Genomic DNA, 20,803 nt, shown 5'->3' with positions numbered 1-20,803 from the left:
AAAGTGATCCCACATACATCGATCGTATGGTATAAATGATAAAAAGCGTAGTCGATCAGGACATTCCACCCCGTCCATTCCTCTCTAATAACAAACAACACACACACGACCTCGGTTCTATTTGTCGCTTATCCGCTCGAGAGCCTAGAAGATCGTGAAATTAGCAATGTGATCTAGAACTAGGGCAGAGGAGGTTTGTAGGATGAAGAATTGGTGCTGTGCTGGACATACCTCAAGCATGACGACTGAGTTACCGCGGATGACCTGGAGATGAGCGAAGAGCAGCTGGTTAGTGGCACGCAGCGCAAAAGGGTGAATAACCAATGGATAAAGTATGGGGGTTCCCAGCTCAGCAGCACTTACAACCATGCCGATAGCGACCTTCTCTCCGCCTTGTTTCTCCTCAACCGCGTCGTCCAGCACAATGTTCATAAATACCTATAACACAGGTGATTTGTTAGGCTCTTGTTCATAGAAGTGGCGTGTAAAATGCGGAAATCCAAGAGATCGGTAAAGGGCGATTACACACATCGTAGCCTCGTAGGATGCCAATGACTTTGCGGTTGCCGTTCAGTTCGCAGAATACCCGCTTCTCCATATACTGCAAGGCCGATAGTTGTTAGCAGTGCACGGCTGGTTATTTAAAAAATTTCGCAAGCGACTGACCTTCTTCAACTCGGGTTGTGCTTGAGGCATATTGGCGAATGATTTGAGTCTAGTTCCTGCCTTGGTGTCTAGATTGATCGCGTTGCGGAACTTTTGATATCGGCGGGAGTGAGCTGCGCTCGGAGAATCAATGTTCCCGATAGCTTAAAATTCCCAGGTGACGCAGTTGTTGTTAACAACTCCAAGGCAACTTTACAAAACTAGGATTAATAAACGAGAGGACTTTTCTACCAGCGACTACTATGAGCTCCGGTTTTGCGAATCGAAGAAAGCCCCGCAAGATCGCGGGGACTGACGAGGACAACGAGGATGAAGGTAAGCACCTAATCAAGCACAGCAATTCTGGAGCTTGTGCTGACCGAAAGTACTAGACACCGGCCCGGTTGTCAAAAGACCTATCACCAAGGCGAAGCAAAAGTCCAAAACGCGCCTTTCTTTTGGGACCGGTGAGACTTCCATGACAGAGGGAGGAGATGACGAAAGCGAGGTGGTGGTGCCCAAAAAGCATGGTCTCGGACGGCGAGTGCTTGAAAAGAATGCGTTCCAAAAGTCAATTACACCGTCAGGATCGAGCAATCAGCTTCCGCTTAGAGTCGGACCCCAACAGGATCGACCGAGCTATAGCGCGGACTACTTGAACGAGCTCCGGAATTCGACACCTTCAACTCCCAAACCCGGCACCGACGATGGAAACAAGGGCGAGGTGGATGTAGCGGCGAAGTTTGGAGAGCTTATGACGGTTACAGCTCCATCGTTAATTCCCACCGAGGCCGAGATTAGAGAGAAGAAAGCTCGGCGGGCGAGATTAGCAAAGGAGCAAGAGAGTAATAGCCTGACAGAGCAAGACTATATCTCTTTGGAGGACAATGCGAATGAGGATTGGGAAGTGGTCGATAAGGAAGATCTAAAGGACACAAGACTAGTGCGAGACGATGAAGACTTTGCCGAGGGTTTCGACGAGTATGTGGAGGATGGACGAATCTCTCTAGGAAGAAAGGCCGAACGCGAGCAGAAAAAGAAACAACGAGAAACGATGCGAGAACTGATTGAAGAAGCCGAGGCGCTTTCGGACGAGGAAGACTCTGATCTGGAGGAAAAGGCAGCATACGAAGCTAGCCAGACCAGAGCTGCGATAGGTCATGGCGGCAAAGACCCCCTGGACCGGCCAAAGACGCCTCCAAAGATGACGTCGCTCCCACGTCTCTCGACATGTCTCGACCGACTACGGACGACCCTCGCTGTTATGGAGAAAAATAGATCACACATGATCAACCGAATGGAGGAACTAAGAAAGGAAAAGGCCGATATATCAGTCAGAGAGGTCGAAATCCAGGCGCTGATAAAAGAAACCGGAGATCACTATGAGAAGCTCAAACAAGAGGCTGGCGTTACCCCCGGCTCAGACGCTGATACCCCAGCGACCACAGATTTTGAAAGTTCGCGGGGGCTGGAGAACATTGGGGCGTCCATGACGGTATCCAGAGCAAACTCGGAAAGCGAGACTTGACCTGTTGAGCCCGCTGATAGCGGCGTTAGTCGGGGTTAAAACACGCGCTCTTGCCTTGCCATGTCACTCTACCAGAAGGCGCTACACAACACTGCTCCTCGCTCCTGATTCGGGGAATTCAGATCGGCAAAATGCGATTTCCGCTCGGTGAATTCTGAATGCTTCATCTTTCTAGAGCCCACAAGCATAACACATGGCACTTGCCTTTTCCCGCCATATTCAGAACTCGGTCCACCCTTGGAAATCCATGTCCGATGAGCCGAGCGCCCATTTTCTCCCTGGGACGTTGGTCACTAACCTGGCCTGAGCGTCCTCGTGAACAAAATGAGTAAGTTCTGCCATCGGTGTCTTCAAAGCCCTGTACGATAGTAACTTATCGTGGGAAGACCACGTAGGGGTTTAGCTTTAATCGAGACACCTATTGACGAGAAGGATGGAGCTCCTCCACACCTTTACCACAATTCGGACGCAACCCCCATTGAACTGTTCTTCGATCTTTTCTTCGTGGCAAATCTATCTAGCTTTACAACCACACATGAAATTAACAATGTGGAAGGTTCGATAGCTTGCCATATGTTGGATTCCGCGTCTAATTTGTCCCCTAGCCCTCGGTGCGTATATCGGCTTCCTAGGAGTTATATGGTTCAGCTGGCTCCAAGTAACGCTGTACGATGTTCGATTTGCCCGAGATTCGGTCTTCGAACGATTTTGTAAGGCTGTACAACTGGGAGCTATGGTTGGATTTGCTTCTGCAGGCACGAGGTTTAGTACGCGTGTTCGAGACGAGAACGTATGGGCATTTCAGTCGTTGAGCTTCATTCTTGGTGGAAGCCGACTCCTACTGGCTATCCAATATACTGTCAGCATCATGTTGATCCGCAAGCGAATGAGAAGCTCCGCCAAAGGCTTGTGCGTCATAGCCGCGACTCTAGGTGTTTCGAGTTTGATATACTTTGGGGTAAACTTATTGTGCAATTGGGATGGTATATACACTCACGGCTAACTTGTTGACAGTTGTTTTTCGCCTTTGGTGAAGAAAACTCGGCTCGTTCTTACATCTGGACAGTCTGGTTTGCGTTGTCTTGGGTTGAAATGTGGACGGTAGTGGCAACCTCTTGCCTCACTCCCGGGATTGGATTCCAGGACACTCATCTGAACGTCCGTATGGGCCTTCTCACACTGATAATCATTGGCGAAGGTGTCATATCCGTCACGAGGATTGTCAATAAAACAGTCCGGCCGGGTGGCTGGACGAAATGGTCGTTTGTTCATATTCTAGGCGTCACCACCAATGTGGTAAGGCTCTGTTGATCAGTCATAGTTTGGTGACTGGTGCTTAAGCTTGCTGCTAACTAGGTACTTTAGTACTTCATCTGGCAGGAGTATTTCGATCTCACCCCGAGGCGCGCTATGAGTACAGTTGCGCAGCAACTTTGGGCACAACTGCATTTCCCGTTCCACGTGGTTCTCATCCTCCTTCTAGAGGGCTCGCAGATTCTCGCCTTGACTTTGGATATCACCTTAAAGCTGCAGTATCTTGTCGAAACCATTCTGTTTGCATGCGAAGAACCGCGGCCGCCTCCCGAGCTGGCCATCAGGCTACTCCGACAGACAATAGAGGATATGGAAATTGAGTATAGCCGAGGAGCAATCAACGAGCAAATGGCGATATATGAGATATTGGACGATCTTCCGAACCATAGGCTGTGCCCAATCAACGGAACAATTGGATTCAGACTCACACAGAACCGGATCAATGATCTCGTGGGCAACGTAACCTCCGCTCTCTTCTCCAGCATGAGGATTGTACCGCCCCGCAGTGCAAACCTCAATCAAATGGACAGCTCTCAGCTGTTGAGGATGTATGTGGAGCTTCTGGGCTTCGTATACGTATACTTTTTCGTTGTTGCCTCAATCGCAATGTTCCTTTTTGCTGCGTTTAGTTATCTTGCCCGGCGCCACGACAAACTGTTCGCTATGGGAGTCGGAGTGGCAGTGCGCATTCTCTTGGGCGTCTTCCTAGCGAGCCTTACGGTTTTCGCGAAGGATTTTGAGCTTGCATATTCGTTCATGAAGTCGCCAACCATACTATACGCATTCACGTTTGTTCTATTGGCGGGTGAGTAGCCATCCACAGTTGATTTCCAGTGCCTCTTCCTGATTGCGATGCAGTGCTTTTAGTTGACCGACTTTTGGACCACTACGCTGGCTACAAGCGCGGCATGGATCCGACTCGACGCACGAAAGCGAGGTAAACGTGAGACCCTCTCGTCGCCACCTACTTTGCCCTCTGAAAACATCGAGCCCCGTTCTTCTATGGCCAATTATCAGTCTTTCGAGTGGCGTCAAGCTTGTTTATGGTTATTGATCCTTCTCGATCAATCAATTTCTAGTCACCAATGAGCCTGAGAGTTCATTAGCACGCATGGACGACCACATGATAGGGTCCAAGCTTGGTAGACACATCTCAAGATGAGCGGAGACTAAGGCTTAGGAGCAAGCCTCTTGCATCTTCCGACGGCAATGTACCGGCCTTTGCCATCCCCAGTGAAGAGAAGCAAGCAATGCAAGACAAGATAGGCAGCTTCAGGATAATAATAGAACTTGAAACCTCTGTTTTCTGGAGTCCTGCCGGTGGCTGACATCCCCCCACGGACTGCAAACCGGACGGAGAAGCATCAAACGGGAACAAACAGGAAAACGGCGCACTCGTAAGAGAAGGCCAACAATGGATATTGGTCCACGCCCACTCAACCCACTACAAAGTAAATCTACTCTATAATGATTGACATCCTGGAGTAACCTTAGAAGTATATCAACGAGGGGCTGACCGTTTCACCCAAAGCTCTGCTGTACACAGAGCACAGACAGGAAATGACTCGGACGGGGAGGGGAAGAAAAAAAAAAAAAACAACCAGCTGTGGTTGGATGAGGGATAAAAAGCTGAGGCGGGAAGCTGACCTGGCCGCATACCTACCTACAGTCCGGGCCTGGAATTCAGTATGCGGTGCACGCTGGACCGCTGGTTGATCAGATTCAGAGCAGTGCGATGTTGCGTTGTTGCACTGTAGGTATGCAGCGAGCCATGGAACTCTCAATGCGGGGGAAATCGTACTTACAGAAGAGGGTAGACCTGACTGCCAACCCGTGTGTCATGTTTTCTTTTGCCATCTCGTCTTCCGGGTCCAGCTACAGTACACCTGCACGTACGTTGAGCCCCAGCCATCAGTCACAGGCCACGGTTGTAAAAAGAAGTGTCCGGATTGTTCTGTGGAGGTGCCTACCCACCAGGTGCGGGCTTTCGTCTACGCATTGCACTGTAGTTCAGTTCTTCATGTCCTGCAGACGACAAACTGGATACGTGGATTCTGGGTAGAGAGCGAAAGGGATGTGTGGAGCCAGTCCTTAAGCTTATTGTTTGGATCCCCACGGAACACAGCGGAACTGATTTGCGAAGTTTGCGAGCGTCGTGTGTCTCCGTGTCTGTTTTGTTCTCGAACGTCATAGTGTATGTAGTGTAGGACGGACCTGGCATCCCTAGATGACTTAGGGTCTGCAATTTTGCAGATCATGTTGGCGCTAATATACCGCCAAGTGGGCGCAGACTATGACTCGACTCAGGGCTGTGAGGCTTTGCTCATGTAGTAAGAGCCAAGGACTGCATATGCAGAGACGTTGTATGGTGCAGTCTCTGATATAAAGGCTAAAAGCCCCCCTTGGGGATCGGGGACATTAAGGGTAAGCGAACGGCCCCCAATAGAACAAAGAAAGCGACTCTGCCTGGATCGGCCGGACTGTTGAACTTGTCGGGTACATCGGTACGAGCTCCAATCCAATGAGAGAACAAGAATTCTCCGATCCAAACGTCTGATGCTTTTAGATCCAATCGATGTGTAGATCTTGGGGTTGGTCTCTCCTGCAACGTCGCGTTGCTCTACCTTGGATGTCTGTGTTTTTTCTTCTTTTCTCACGCTCTGGTTGACTTGTTGACTGTGTGGTTGTTGGACAGAGCCCTATGTAGGCAGCCGGCGACGGGCACAGCCGTGGGACGCGAATAATTCTGATGCCCCGCTGGGGCGAACATCTTGCGCCGAGATTGTTGAAGCCGTTAGGTATTCGGGTGATCTGCATTGCTTTTGGGGATCTTCGCCGGGAGCCGTGGTCCTTTTGCTAATCTGCGCCACCAATCCAACCACCTCAGAACGAGCAGCCCTCTGATTGTCACATTATTGAGGCTTGTCAGTTGACTGACAGGCGGAGATCTAACAAGCAAAAATAATAGAGTTAGAGTTGGACCCCCTTTTTTTTGTTGTCTCCGGCTCTCCGCGGTTGATCGTCTTTCAGGCAGGATCCATGTTGGACGTCGGCATGTCAGTGGACAAAGGCTCCAAGCGATCAAGGCTTAGCTGTATATGGCAGTATTTCCGTCTACAAATTAAGAAAAATACTGCTCTGTTAGTACGATGAGCTGCTGCCTTGATGAAAGAAGTTAGCAATTCCCAGGGATATGGTACCTGTCCGCGGATTCCTTATTAAAGCACGGCCTCACTGAGGAGGACCACAATGAGAAGGATTCTTGATGTAATTCTGCAATAGAGCTGTCCAGAGCTTCTTCTTGTCTTGGCCTTCCCATCTTACCCTCATTATTAACGCGTCTTGCTGCGTCTTTGCCCTTTTCAAGTGAGACACTCCAAGACAGAGCATTCGTCCGCTCCCGCAATCGAGCCACACTGGTGCTTCTCGAATCCCCTCTTTCAATACGGTGAGCAACTGAAACATCATCACCTGCTGCACGTCGCAGTCCTGTCAAATCAAGGACGAAACAGCCTCCCAACCGATATTCGGACGCCAGAGAGGGGCTCGCTTCCCGACCACCCCGTTTCGGTTTCTCTTCAGCCTTTCCATCGCATCGTAGATTATCTGCACCTAGAACTCCCCTGGCAGACAGTCAGTGCAGCTTTTACTTAACCTCGGGGGTGTGGATTACCTTGTGCCATCTCGTGGTAAGTCATCTGATGCATATTGGGAGACCCCTCCGTTCAGATATTGCAGTACTGACCAGGACCCTTAGCCCTGCAGGTGCCCCGGTAACCCCAATACAGTGCATACTCTAGCATCGAGCTCTGATGCACGCTCTTCAGTCAACGTCTATACTGGCTTCAGGCGACAAGAGCGGTGTGGTCGATAGCAAGAGCCACTGGCATCACTTTAAAGCAATGCTCCATGTCTTTGTTGGGCCTGGCAATCCAGGAAAAGACCTGGCCTTCGAGTGCAATCTCTTTCCTTCCACTTCCCCTACATCTTTCGCCCCCATTGGCAGCACCCAGGACGTACTTCAAGCCATACCTCTTGACCAACAAGCACGGAGCACTACCAAGTGCCAGCAGTTCCAGATGGACGACCAGGTGGGGACCAATGAACAGTGTTCGAACCCGCCCAACGGAATATCAAACGGCGATCTATTGAGGCGAGGAGCCCAGACGAGGAAAGACCAGTATAGTCATTGGCATATGTGCTTCCCAATATTTGAGTCAGGGGAGACCAACCCATCCAACTTACTTCGAAGCCGATCATCATCGCCGAGCCCGCATCTCCTATTACCTTCCGATATCAGTCACCCCAGCCCAGACAGTCAGTTCACAGCCGAAGACGTTCGCTCTCATAATGGTAGTGACACTACCCTTGAGTTGCTCCACCCTGTCCCGAGACAAAGTCCGTACACCTTGACCAGCTACTTCGCCTCTGAGAAATTCCCAGAGACGGCCCCGGTGTTTGGCACGGTAGGGAGCCAAGTCGATGAACGCATGTGCGAGAATAGCAGTCATCTGATGCGAGGTTCTGGCTGGACAAACACCGACTTGCCCTACCCATGTTCTCTCCAGGACCCAAAGTCTTCCGGCACAACGTCTGCACCCGGGGTGACGGATGCTTATGCCTCAAAAACAGTGGACAGCACGTACTCTAATCCCTTGATGCCATCCTGGACTTCCCTCAAGCCTCAAGTGCCCTGGGATGTGCAACGACACAATGCCAGTCAAGATGAAGAGAGTGTTGAGTGGAATCCCACGCGCATTCAGGGAAGCCTCGTCCAGCAGAATGATCAACCCAATCAGTTCCCTTCCCCATCTGACGATGCAAATGGCCTCCCATGGATAGGAAATATGCCCCCGACTTATATCCAACCTTCATCACTTCTAGATCCGTTCAGCTCGACCTGCCCCAGTTCTCGGTACTCGACTGACAGCTCCAACACATTTTTCGAGAACAACAACCTTCAATGTTTCGATGATAGTCTTGCTTTCCAGAGCGGGCCACGACCGAACGAAATACCAGGTCCCCTTCTCGAGAACCATGGATATTCACCATATCAGTCATGCGATCCAAATCGAATAGTCCCCTGGAAGAGTGATGCCAGAAACGCATTACTAATAGAGTACAAGCGTCGGGGCTTGTCCTACAAGGACATCAAGCGGATCGGCGGATTCAAAGAAGCCGAGTCAACGCTCCGTGGCAGGTTTCGAACATTAACCAAGTCCAAAGAGCAGCGTGTGCGAAAGCCTCAGTGGCAGCAGAATGATGTGAGTTTCTGGCCGTGACTTGGGCAATTCAGGGCATGCTGACACCATGCAGATCAGACTCTTATGTGAAGCTGTCGAAGCGTGCTCGGACTCTGGCAAGCAAAGCCCCTGCATCTCCACATGCAGGTCGAGGCGATCGGGTTCTCCACCCAAGGTGTCATGGAAGAAGGTTGCCCAGTACATATGGGCTCACGGAGGCTCGTACCACTTTGGTAATGCCACATGCAAGAAGAAGTGGTGTGAAGTGCAGCAAAAGAGGTGATCAGGCTTTGAGTCGTGCAATCCTCATTTCTCAACGGCTGTCAGTTCTTTTGTGATTTCCTTAGTGTTCGGCAATTTTGCGATGTCAACATGAAGCTGCAGATACCTAAGAATAAGCATTAGTGATAATCATAGTTTTAGAGGATGAATCATGCCATTAGATATTTTAACTCACGATGTCAAGGCGACATGATGTGACCCGTGGTTCAGCAAGGCTGATACTACTACCATAGAAGAAATGACGAGGAATACTGTGTTCGATGGTTGAGCAGAAGGATGTCGCAAGTCTGTGGTCAACTATGTACATATTTGGGAAGGCACCATCTGCTGAAATGAAATGGTCTATATGCCGGACTGCCATCTTAGATACCCCTATTAGAATAAGGGCCATGTCCATTCTATCATCAATGCCATATCTTGCATTACGGTTATCAGGGGCACCACATCAGCGGTCGTAATGCTCCCGGTGCTTCTCTCAGAGCTCCGAGGAAGGATCCTTCGTGTACTTTGGCAGGGAAGGCATGAGGAAGAGAGAGAGAAAGACTCTACGCAGTAGCTCATAACAGAGAGACCTCTCTAAGATCGGGGTGAGGATAGCCGATAGCCTCTAGTACCCTCGCCAGTGAGTCTGGTGTCCGACGCAGCTCATCCCACTCAGCCTCGGCTTTCACCATGAGTGTGCCGGCGAGAACCGTTCCGTTGAGCTCGACGATCCCGGCCTCGGCGACATCTTCGCGTGTTGCATCGTCGACCGAGATATGGGCACTTGTGCTTCTCCTTGGGCATATCATCATCGTCGATTCGGTCATGGCGAGATTATAACTGACAACGGCTGGTCCACTCGTTGCCTGAGCCGCGCTTCGAGGAACCCCTGCAGCCACTGCAGCAGCCTTGTATAGAGTCAGATATGTCCGATGCAGACTCTCCGCTGACGAATCTGAAGGTAAGGGTAGAGCAAAGTTCGCAACCGGGACTTCGGTTATTCGTCGAAACTCCGAGTCAGACGAATCAGGCCGTGATGAAACTGCATCAATCAGAGGTCGCCAACTTCCAGAGTTATCCGCCTCCGCAATCGCTTCGATGGGAAGAAACTGCAAATGTCTATGTGGTTGGCTTGCGCCACTCTCCTCGCCTGAGTTGAAGAATGCGAACAACCTTCTAGGTCGCGTGCTGCTCGTTTGATTTTCGTCCTTCCATGCCTTGACGCAGGCATACGCTGCCGCCAAATCTTCTTTCTCGAGTATGTCTGTTTGCTCTTGCCAGTCCTTCGTCGCCAGGATGAAGTGATTCGGGATGACTGGAAATTTATTCAAAACAAGGAAATGCGTAGGATTTTCTTTGGGAATGTGAGCGATCAAAAGTTCGGGCGAAGGGTTCTCAAAGGGGTCGAATCTCCTCCCCGTACGGGACTCATCTGGCTTGGGTTTGCCAGTTGGCTTATTCGCAAGCGCCGGACAATAGCGAAGCTGAAACTGATTGCACAGATGGAGAAAGTTAGCTGCTGGTTATCGCACCGAGCAAGAGAGTGAGGCTGTGCGGCGTCTTCGTCCTTCACTTACCGGGATGCCACCGGTGTGCAGGATGGCAAGATGTGTCTGGGAGAAAGTCAAATGCCCAGCGTCTTTGGCAGCAGCGAAGCGCTTCGCTACAAGAGCGGGCAGGTTTTCAGTGATCCCAAGCTGCATTATTGGTCTGACGTAGAAGTTGTAACGGATTGTTGGAGCAAACAGGACTCGTTCTCTTCTTTTTTCGGAGATGCGGGATGCGGGGTATGCGGGCGTATCGCCCGGACAAAATACGCGCCTGAGGCAACCCTATCACCATCACCCAGCCTTGCGTTTGTTTTGACGAGGACCAAAAAGAAAGGAAAAGATTTAATAGTGAACAATCTCCTCGCTCTGGGCTTCTCATCTCACACCCTCAACAACCAAGAGTCGAGTTTTGATCTTCAACTCACTATCTCCAACTACTCGCTTCGAAATATATAGATCTGCATACAAACAACAAAGGCAACAACAATGGACGCTTCGAAACTGCTAATCGCCGGCCTGAATTTCACTCGCGCAGAGACTTTCAGCTCAGCCGTATACCAATTTGCAGCCGACCGATCTCTCGTCCTCTCCGGCGTCGACCACTTTTCTCAAATCTCAGCAGAGTTGCAGCAGATATGGGCTCATTTCATACAATGGCTCTCCCAACCTGGTATATTCTGACCATTTGTTAAGTTTTCACTACACTGTTACCAGTATCTATTGACTAACCGCCGCTCACTCGACCCATAGAAGTTCTTGCCGTTATCACAGCGTGGTGGATAACATTCACCGTGGTCATGACAATCCTCCTATGCCTCGGATTCGGACCTGGAGGGATAGTCGCTGGTTCGTTACATCTGATTATGCCCTACCTACTCCCGCTACCCCATTTAATATACGCACGCACACGACCATACACATATACAAGCCCACAACAACCCTTGACCTACCCATCACCCATCTCAGAGACCCAAGCTAACAACTGGATGCTCTCGCTCTGTAGGGTCCATCGCCGCATGGTTCCAAAGTTGGGCGTACGGGGGCTTCACACCAGCCGGCGGCATCTTCGCTACCCTGACAAGCATGGCGATGCTGGGAGTGTTCATGTGGCCGTTTGCGCTCCTGGCTGTGATCATGGCGACGGCGGTCGCGGTTGTTGTGTGGTGGGTGCAGTAGACGCTTGCTGGTGATGTGGCTAGGTTGAGAAGGGTCTTCAGGTATCGAATTGGTTCTTGAGACTGCAAAGGAAGTCAGAGAGTTAGCTTTGGTTAGGTTTTTGGTCTGGGGGATGAGATGGAAAGAGAGGGATACATGGAGTGTAGACTGTTTGTTCACCTGGGTATATTTTTAACTGCTGGTGATCTTGTGAGACTTCTTGCGTAGCCACTATCAACCCACAAGCAGGCCTCACTGACTCCAATGCAGACGGGAACCTTGAATGCCAGTGGGAAAATGACCGTTGAGCATCCTTGGGGTCCGTGAAGGTTAGGCATCATGCATTGGACAGTTACTTTTGCCTTTCCACCCGGCTGAATAGTAGGCCCTACCATATACCTGTCCCGCCGAAAGAGTCAAAGATAGGACACAAACAATGCAAGCCATGATGAGACCATTCTCAGCCGGCTGATCACGAGTAAAGAGAGCATGAACACTGATTGAATGTGCAAGGGCTTCCGAAACGAAGCTTGTCTACAATATCCAGGGCACGCTGTACGAGAGGGTGCAGCTGCCCCAGCGAAATGTTGCCACCCAGCAAATCTACGCTCACCTGCTCCACAGCCGGAGACCATTGCGAGAGTCAGAGCTGACTTGCTGTTGCGCAGCGTCAAAGACTGATAGAAGACCTCAGCTCACCACTAGAGTGTTCCGCCTAGGTTCGGCTTCTAGAAGCCTAACTTGATACTACTGCTCTGGATACCTGTCTGCTGAGATTTGACTATGGCTAAAGCAGGACGCCATACGCCAGTCCAGCTGCCGCTCATACTGCCCTCTCCAGCAACCGAGGTCAGCTCATAGCTTCCCGCATCTTGCGCTTCTATCTCAGCCTGAAAACATAGGTATGCAGATATACCCTGCGAAACAGCAAAGTAAACAAGGCAACCCACGAGGAATTAACCATGCTAACTAGGCCATCCCATCATCACCAATAACTTCGCCAAGTCAAGTAACCAGGTCTAAGCCACGTCCTTGTTGGCCTCTCCATGTCCCCCCAAGGCCCCACCACCCTTATGCATATGAGGACGCCTAATAAAACTCAAAAATATCGTCTCAACCGGAACAGGTAACAGAAAAAGGGGGCGTTTCAAAACGGCCCGAAGATCAGGTAATCTAGATTGGACCCGGTCGTTCGAAGTCGCGAGGCAGACAAGGCAATTGGCCAGACGAAAGACGGCTCAAGGGATCGGCTCGGTTTGGCACCAGGACGACGAGACCCCAGATATTTGAGACCATTGGATGAGGCTTTTAATGAAGCCATGCCATGTTGGACTAATGAGGATGCAGGGACGGAGCCTTGGCCGCTTATTAAAGAGCTTCCATCCTTGTCCTCAACCTTCCCAAAGCATCCATCCGAGAGGAACGAATACTCGGCATGGTAATGACAGACGCCGTTGGCTTGACTTCATGGATCTGGCAGCTTGGTGACGCCATGACGGAGCACGTAACGCCAGATATTGTCTGAATTAGACCATAGTAATCTCGAATTCTGAAACATCCACCTTTCTGTGCGTTGGCGGCTTGTGCTTGACGCTAACAAAGAGTATTCGTCTGGAGACCATCTTGGAGTTGGATTGGGGAGTCGGTGGACCCCGTCAGACTCAGCCCTGTCGCTAAGACCGATATTAATACACGTACACTGGGAGTCCACCGGAGTTCCCGACGGCGAGTCGAGGAAAGGAATCACAAGGGTCTTTGCAGTGAAGAAGTGCCCCCCGACGGATCAGCCGTTGAGGGCTTGCAATTAGATGATTTGCTTCGGCATTTCCGCAACACCAGTCTTGTAATTACGTCTGGGCACGCTAATGTAGCGTTCGAGGCTCCAAGCATTGATGCAGGAGCGTAGATTGGTGGTTGCGCAATTTGCAGCAATAGAGGGTCGTGTCGTCTCCCACGCCGAGAAATATAGGGCTGATGGATGAATCGCCCGCCCGGAAAGGAAAGTATCCGCCCGAAAATAAACGGACTCACGGTCCACGAGTCAGCCAGAAGGTCAAAAGAAGTTCAAGAATCTCAGAGAGGATGCCCGTTGACAATCCTGAACACCGGGTCTATGAAAAGGGGGGAAGGAGCAGATCCCTGTAACCAGAATTAATTTCAACTGAGGCTTAGACGCTTAGACGCAAGAAATAGGAGAACTCGCTCAAGGAGTCCGTCTGCGACTCTGCAGCTCTGGCAAAACTTCAGCCCTACGGGGTCGGCTTCGCCATGACAGTCAGAACTCAGAACACGTCGTCGTAAGCTGCAGCAACCCTGATGCTAAGACATATGTGGATCTCTGGCTCGATATCTGTGCCGTAAAGTGCTGCTGACCAACAGGATGTCGCGACGCTGACAGAGCGCCTGCGAATCGAGTAGTTAGCGACAGGCTGGATCCAAAATCATCTGTTATCCAAAGAAAAAAAAAAAAGACGACTGTACGTCCGGTGGCAGCTTAAGATTCAATCTGGGGAACAGATCTGGTTAGGCAGCACACAGGGGAGCAATGTCTGACCAGAGCAATCTGCTTCGAATTGCAGATGCAGTCATTTCTCTAACCAAGCGCGTGGGAAGACGGAACGAGCGCCCTCACTCCGCGAATGAAAAGATTCGCAGTGCTGACATTTGCAGACATGGACGCCGACTTGGACCAACCCCCCAAGCAGCCTGAGGGGCTCCAGGATAAGCTTGGCTATTAGGCCAATAGAAGCAGAGATCGCTATTTAGGACCCCGGATAATTGGGTAGGATGCAGCGCACTGTATCCGTACAACGTAACATCAGGACGGGGGGCCTTACCGCAGTCCTCGATGCTGACCAAGCCTTTTGTATGGAGAGCACTTGACTCTTCATCTCAGCAAACGGTGAGGGGAATGGTGCTAATCTGCAGCGATCGATCTGAAAGATGAGTAACCTATGATATTCGCCATTCCATGCTTTTGGTCAAGGGAGGGTGATCTGTCGAGGTGACAGGGAAAGCAGCTTGATTGACAGAGAGAATGCCACGTCTCAAGGGTCCTGCGAATATAGTTCTGTTTTCTTTTCCGATATATTACCAATTTGATATCATTACCGACTATACTTTCATCCCTTAGAACGGCTGTAAGTGCCTCGTGGCCTTGACGCATGCATGCCACTATTGTCCGTGATTAGGCGAGGTACAAAGCATCATTTCGGCTCGCCAAAATTTCTCGGGGAAATGTAAACTGGGCTCGAAAGAAGCGGCCTCAATTGACATATGGTGTATACGGCCAGAGGCATTGAAATAAACATTCCGCGGAACTGGAACAGCGGGACGTTGAAAGACTGACTGAAAGACCTGGTCCAACATCTCAACGGTTGCTGCGGCTCACCTCTCCTGTTGCAAGGCGCGATCCAGACCGTCCAGGATCAAGCCGCATGGCAAGGGTAATGATCCTGCTGCCCTACAAGGGAAGTCCAGGAGAGTCCCCTTTTCTTCGGCAAAAACGCGGGAGAAATTGCTCACCACAAGAGGTGAAGTCTTCGAGGGCAATATGTCGGTAATCAGTATCGGGCCATGGTTCTGCCTTAATGAGAAGGTGCAGCTATTGGCGCGATGGATCATTGATCACGACCGCTAGGCGTACTCCGCCGAGTCACACTTGAACCCGGAGAAGCGTGAATGCTGGATAATAATACAAGATAGCCGCCTGGTGCGAAACTCGAATTCGGAGCGGCCGAACCCATTGGCCCCAGAAGCTGCAGATCCCCGTATCTAGGAGCGATACCGCTTCATGTTGCCATTTGGGCTAAATTGCTGGTGTTCGACGTCAGGATCTAGCAGCTATCGGCTCTGTTTTTCCATAGGCCAACATCCGAGGGAACTAGCGGGCGCTGTTCCGCGTTATTTCTCCACTGGATTGATGGACTGGGTCCATGTGGTTCTGAGGGTCCGGAAACCGATATTAGCCCGGAATATCCCGTGATTTATTAGACACTGGACATTGAATGGCCGCGCTTGTTGTGGCTGAGCAGAAAACTGGCCGTTTCTGATACAGTGCAGTTTAGCGCGAGGAACATTATTCATGGACCCAGGCTTTTGGTTGAGGCCAACGATCGACACAAAAAGATGAGATGCGAGCATCAAGAGACAGAGAACGTGGCCCTCAAATTAAGAACTCATGAATGGCTGAGCAATAAATCAATGCGTGAATGGTGACGATGGTGAGTCGTCAGTCGTGAGGGAATGAAAGTGAACTCTCATCAAGTTCCGAGCCGGACCCGAAAGAATGGATGTACTAGGAGTGGAGTTTCGCAGTGGGTTTCTGAGGCATCCATGATCCGACTTCAAAGTTTCAAGCGAGGACGGAGCCGCCGAGAGCGAGCAAGGGTCATTATTCGATAGCCCGTCTGATGAAACACGCGAAAACCAGTCAAGAGCACGCTATACCTTTCTCTATCTGGCAGCAAAAAGACATCGAGATTCTCGAGTCTAGACTCGACTCGCTAACGAGCATCGCACGATACCGAGCTCGGCGAGACGTGTTAGTAGGTCAATAATGTTGACTTCCTGGGTGCCAGTGTCATAATTTTCGACTCGACGAGTCGCTCAGCTGGTGCCAATCGACGATCTGAGGCGGAAAATTCAATAGCTCTGGTGTCCACGCGGCAGGCATCGGACTATCGAAAGCCAAAGGGTGCAGCACTGCAGGGGCCCGGGCCACATCGTACCATGCCTCTTTTGTAGGAGACGGAAAACGGTGCGATCTCATCGGCGCCAGTGATGATTGAGATCGCCGACTAGTGACTCGAATGACTCGTGCCTTGTTTTTGTGATCGCAAGTAGGCCACAGAATAGTACCGCTCGAAATATACCGTACGATCAGGGAGAGGGAAGAAAGGTACGAGTGACAACTCGCTCTCACAAGCAGAAAAAAGAAGTTGTGGTGATAGCTCATGTGGGAAAGATCTACCGGCAGCCTGAACCCGAGGGATACCGATTCACTTTCCAAGGTTCTGATCACAGATCGAACCAAGATCGACAAGAACGACACGAGGTGTCCAATCATGCTCGCTTCCTGGCGTGGACAGGGCCAGATCAAAAACTTCACCTTGTGATCAAATAATCATCAAACAGACATGCATGATGCCCCTGAGTCCAGAATTCCAGGGTTCTGGGCCTGCCCTTTCTCCTGCGGCAGCGCCGGCTCAAGGATGTATCGAGTTCTCAACAATAATAGAAGAGTTGGGATTCGTGGGGAACAAAACGGAGACGAGTGTGGAAATTGTTGGCGGGGCGGAACCTTGGAAGCTGCTTGAAAGTTGAAAGTGGAAAGGAGCCGATGCCGGGGAAAGCTTTTCAAACTCAGAGTTGGGCTAAGAACCACATGGCAGAGAGAGATCTCACAACCGTCAGAGTAGGTACTCTGTACTAAAAAAAAAGGAGCTGCGGAAGTGGTACTACTGCTATCTGCAGCATTTCTCTGGTTATCAACTTTTCTTGATTGTGAAAGAAGCTTACCGGGCCTTAGGAAGACCCCTTTTCTTGAGACTGCCCTAATACTCGCGCCTGCAATTCGATAGTACGTAGTAAGTCGAGACTCGAAGGAGTCTCGTCTCCCCACGTGGCTGCGGCAGCAAATTAACGGAAGACGCCCACAAAATAATTGGAGCTCAACAAGAATGCTGAATTGTGATGGACTGGAATAATTCACAGTCCCGGATGTCCGCCGACATCGCACAGGATTCCAAGTTGAGAACCTACATGTCAACATGGGTCTTGACTTTTCATTTCGCGGAGCGGAGCCCGAATATCAGCCGGGAAAACATAGATGTATCTACTGGGTCTACGAGAAAACAATCGAGTGTCCTAGTGCGCGGATTCCCATCACATCCTCAAGCCCCCATTTCCCGAGCAACAATTTACCAGAGGGCGGGACGCCTCAGAGGGATTTTCATGCGACACGGGAGGATGAGAAGTGCGAGTCACTATGTATATGCTCGGGAAACGAAGGAGTAGATGTTCGCAGTGTTGTGATATCTATTTCCACTCTCTCGGCGGACTTTCCCGCTCCTTGAATTCCCCTTCGGTCAAACCTCTCGAGAGGGCATTTATTGGCTCCTCCATGACCAGACTATCCTGTCAAAGCTCGTACAATGTAGATACTGGGGGCAAAAAGTGATGAAAAATCATACCTTTTCCTCATCAGGGCCCTTGTCGGCTGATCCTCGCCTTTTCGCTTCGGAGTCACAGAGTAGGCCAGAATACAGGGCGCTAATCTGCTCTAGGCAATGGTTCTGAAAGAGGTATGAATGGGCCACAAGTTCCGAGCCTCTTCACCCTGCCGCCTTGGCTGCCTTGGAGCCTCGAAGCGAGAGAGTCGACGGATCATTTTGGACAATCCTCGCCCGCGGCCTTTCACCCTTTTCCTCCGCGAATAGGGTGGGAAGGATGGGTCGAACCCGCGGGTCGAAACGTGGAGAGCTCTTGATGGCCAGGTTGCTGACCAAGCGTTGGCTGTTTCGGAGAGGCGAACCAGCCGTGATTACATACCTTCTTTACCCTATCTCCCTCCATCCTCCAAGTCCTGGCATCCTTCATTATTAATCGCGGGGATAATTAGTAAGGGCCAAAATGACTTAGAAATCATGATTAGCCGACAGTACTAGTGGCCACGACTCTCGGATGATTCTTCAGATTTCTTCAGTGAGGCGGCGGCCACTAAACAGCAGACTAATCACTAGCCTGGGCGGCCATGATCTGTGACTAGTTGCTGGGAAAATGCTTAGACTTGGAGGTTGGAGATGAGCATTGAGCAAACATCAAACCAGGCGCCGAACGCACGGCTATCTCCGGCATACGTGAGCGAGGCACGCAGCTCGCAGCTGCCTGGATCAATACCAAGATACCACTATAATCGCGTGACACATGTATAGGCCGATTTGTCTTCTGATCGCATGAAGAAGGGTATGTCCGTATCTTGTGCGACACAACCCACGAGGAAGGGGAGTAAGCTTGCACCACCCAGAGTCTCGAGTCTTGAGTCTCGCCTCGCCTCTCGAGGACGGTCCTCGCAATTAGCACCAACAATCTCGTCTGCATTGTCAGATTATTGGACCACTGGCAGGGGCTACCCATGTTCTGCCACGAGCGAGCAGGGACTTGAATGAAGCTTGGAACTCCAAACTTACTGGTGAGACCAGACCACGCCTTTTGCTTCCGGCCACTCGAGTGCAGCGCAGGCTGGAGCAAAGTGCTGGGCGGCCAAGGTGGTTGCAAGTGGTGAGCAGCAGTCCAAGACGCAGGGGTTGGGGGCCAAAACGTGCGTGAAATTCCCAACGCCAACCTTGGAACACGGGTCGAGTTTCCTGTTTCTCCTTTGCCTTTTCTTTTCTTTTTCTTTCTTGGACTGGTAAGAACCAAGACGACTCAGGGGGCGCCTATGCGGGCCAGCGGAAAAATGGTTGTTGAGTTCAACGATGGAACCGTCGGAATTCTGCAGCACAATTCATAAATCGGAAGCAGCAAGAACAAGATTATGGAGAGGAGCAATTAAGATTGATACTATGGTGGAGCTTGAAACACGCCTCATTGACGTTCAACGGTCCTTAGAATCCTGCTCGGGGATAGTCCGACTTGTGCGGATTTGGGGTAGCGAGCCCGGCCAATGCGCGGCGTTCCGCAAGGCTGACTCGTAACTCGCTGGACAGCTCCAGCTCGCAGATTTCCAGGCCTTCAAGTCTTCGACTATCATCGGTTTCCAACTCCAACATCTTCGCTGCTGCGGCCATATCTTACAGTCTTCAGACTCGCAGAGCTATTACTAGTACTAGTACTAGTTAGGGTACGAAATATTGCTTCTCTGCCAAGTAATATCTATATTTAAACACCGACTTGACTTTGAGCTCGTATACCGTGTAACGTACAAAGTAAATAGTCGAGCTCTGGTTCAAACAAATGCAAACTGCTGTTGGAACAGAGCTTAGCCATGTTGGTTCGTCTCATGTCCAAGACACTTCACAGGGTCGATCTTGTCTCTGGTGACGAGTCTTGAAGTTTGATTTTGAGGTTTAGACTTTGAGTATCGAAACTCTGGAGGTCCTAAATTTAGGCCAACAACTTCGAATAAGAAACTGAGAAGTAAGCAGCATTTCCAACTTCGGGCCTGGTATAACTTTTCCGAAGAGTGGTGAGCGGATAGGTGGGTGTCGACTGTTGAGTGTCCACAGTCAAACGAGGGATATTTACCGTACAGTACAATATGGCGTCGCTCATGATGCTGTAAAAGTGTTGGTTGGGAAAGGAATTCGCTTCGCCAATGAGGAGTCGATCGCTGATGGTACTTCTTCAAGGCTCAGACACATGGTGGCAGGGATTTGATGCTGTCTGACAGACCAAAAATTCCGAGCGTCTGGCAGGGAACGGAGATAATACCGCGAGAACACGGAGTTTATTAGCCAAATCCTGGAGTAGGGCTGAATCCTGCAAAATAATACTCAATACTATTAATATAAAGCCCTTGGGTTACTTGGAGGATGTAACGAGCTTTGACGGTGATGAGACAACGGGTATTGACAATATCCCTTGGGAACTGAAGAGAGGCACTTTGTAGCTTTCTTTCTGGAATTGGCAGTAATCTCGCTTGGGACGATATCGAGATTTGCTTGTTGCGCAAGATCTTTCCCGTAAGGAGGAGAGGGTCGAGAATCCAATCGCATCTGGATCAATTGAGTTACACAGACTCGGAGGCTTATCAGCATTCAGCAGCATCCGCCTCGCCACGTGCAAGGAAATAGCCGGGATTATGCCGTTCTCCAACTGGTTGGTTGCTGACGAGCTGTCAACTGTCGCACGAATTGTCTCTCCATTCCGCACCTAAGAGGTCAAGGATATGGACAGTGTGGAGGGGCATGGGAATGCTGAAAGTCTGACTCAAGCGAGGGGATAATTCTCTGTTTCGTGATGAGACTGTGCGACGTTTTGAAGAAGTTTCCATCGCCACGATGAAGATGACGCCGTTAAGCCACAAGCCTTGACACTATCGAGTCTTCCCCTCGAGGTCTATTTTTGATTCGTCTCTGTGCCGAGGAAATCTGCTCAACGGG

General features: G+C 50.5%; 6 protein-coding genes across 6 annotated transcripts; 3 read left to right on the top strand and 3 right to left on the bottom strand.

Moving 5' to 3' along the window:
- Positions 1-117: 117 nt before the first annotated feature.
- On the bottom strand, positions 118-696 carry BJX68DRAFT_260865 (putative small nuclear ribonucleoprotein SmG; the record flags this gene model as incomplete). The annotated part of the gene is made up of 4 exons (XM_071043997.1): positions 118-144; positions 232-438; positions 530-601; positions 667-696. 4 exons carry the CDS (start codon positions 694-696, stop codon positions 118-120), a joined length of 336 nt encoding a protein of 111 aa, XP_070906158.1.
- A 212-nt stretch (positions 697-908) lies between these two features.
- BJX68DRAFT_251789 (uncharacterized protein) lies at positions 909-4,428 on the top strand (the record flags this gene model as incomplete). Its single annotated transcript, XM_071042452.1, has 7 exons — positions 909-981; positions 1,038-2,130; positions 2,569-2,729; positions 2,779-3,131; positions 3,188-3,469; positions 3,539-4,292; positions 4,346-4,428. The coding sequence occupies 7 exons, from the start codon at positions 909-911 to the stop codon at positions 4,426-4,428; spliced, it is 2,799 nt and encodes a 932-aa protein (XP_070906157.1).
- Positions 4,429-7,389: 2,961 nt separating this feature from the next.
- On the top strand, positions 7,390-9,013 carry BJX68DRAFT_260863 (uncharacterized protein; the record flags this gene model as incomplete). The annotated part of the gene is made up of 2 exons (XM_071043996.1): positions 7,390-8,751; positions 8,804-9,013. The coding sequence occupies 2 exons, from the start codon at positions 7,390-7,392 to the stop codon at positions 9,011-9,013; spliced, it is 1,572 nt and encodes a 523-aa protein (XP_070906156.1).
- A 241-nt stretch (positions 9,014-9,254) lies between these two features.
- BJX68DRAFT_223843 (putative bis(5'-nucleosyl)-tetraphosphatase) lies at positions 9,255-10,750 on the bottom strand. Its single transcript, XM_071038191.1, has 2 exons — positions 10,572-10,750; positions 9,255-10,484 (listed from the first exon to the last, which is right to left on the bottom strand). Exons 1-2 carry the CDS (start codon positions 10,695-10,697, stop codon positions 9,570-9,572), a joined length of 1,041 nt encoding a protein of 346 aa, XP_070906155.1. The 5' UTR covers positions 10,698-10,750; the 3' UTR covers positions 9,255-9,569.
- A 123-nt stretch (positions 10,751-10,873) lies between these two features.
- Positions 10,874-11,798, top strand: BJX68DRAFT_17050 (interferon alpha-inducible IFI6/IFI27 family protein). Its single transcript, XM_071037046.1, has 3 exons — positions 10,874-11,214; positions 11,295-11,390; positions 11,548-11,798. The coding sequence occupies exons 1-3, from the start codon at positions 11,031-11,033 to the stop codon at positions 11,718-11,720; spliced, it is 453 nt and encodes a 150-aa protein (XP_070906154.1). The 5' UTR covers positions 10,874-11,030; the 3' UTR covers positions 11,721-11,798.
- A 4,264-nt stretch (positions 11,799-16,062) lies between these two features.
- Positions 16,063-16,904, bottom strand: BJX68DRAFT_17058 (uncharacterized protein). Its single transcript, XM_071037049.1, has one exon. It carries the CDS (start codon positions 16,765-16,767, stop codon positions 16,282-16,284), a length of 486 nt encoding a protein of 161 aa, XP_070906153.1. The 5' UTR covers positions 16,768-16,904; the 3' UTR covers positions 16,063-16,281.
- Positions 16,905-20,803: the final 3,899 nt, after the last annotated feature.

This window comes from Aspergillus pseudodeflectus (assembly GCF_044049435.1).
Source record: "Aspergillus pseudodeflectus strain CBS 756.74 chromosome Unknown BJX68scaffold_1, whole genome shotgun sequence".
Lineage (NCBI taxonomy): Eukaryota > Fungi > Ascomycota > Eurotiomycetes > Eurotiales > Aspergillaceae > Aspergillus > Aspergillus pseudodeflectus.
The sequence above is the reverse complement of the archived record's forward strand: the minus strand, read 5'-3'. Positions and strand labels throughout refer to the sequence as shown.

Bases quoted from the DNA above. Each gene is read 5' to 3' on its own strand.
- BJX68DRAFT_223843 (XM_071038191.1), bottom strand. From the start codon at position 10,697: ATGCAGCTTGGGATCACTGAAAACCTGCCCGCTCTTGTAGCGAAGCGC. The intron at 10,485-10,571 runs GTAAGTGAAGGA...CTGTGCAATCAG, and splicing joins TGCACACCGGTGGCATCCCG to TTTCAGCTTCGCTATTGTCC.
- BJX68DRAFT_17050 (XM_071037046.1), top strand. From the start codon at position 11,031: ATGGACGCTTCGAAACTGCTAATCGCCGGCCTGAATTTCACTCGCGCA. The intron at 11,215-11,294 runs GTATATTCTGAC...CTCGACCCATAG, and splicing joins ACAATGGCTCTCCCAACCTG to AAGTTCTTGCCGTTATCACA. The intron at 11,391-11,547 runs GTTCGTTACATC...CTCGCTCTGTAG, and splicing joins ACCTGGAGGGATAGTCGCTG to GGTCCATCGCCGCATGGTTC.
- BJX68DRAFT_17058 (XM_071037049.1), bottom strand. From the start codon at position 16,767: ATGATTGGACACCTCGTGTCGTTCTTGTCGATCTTGGTTCGATCTGTG.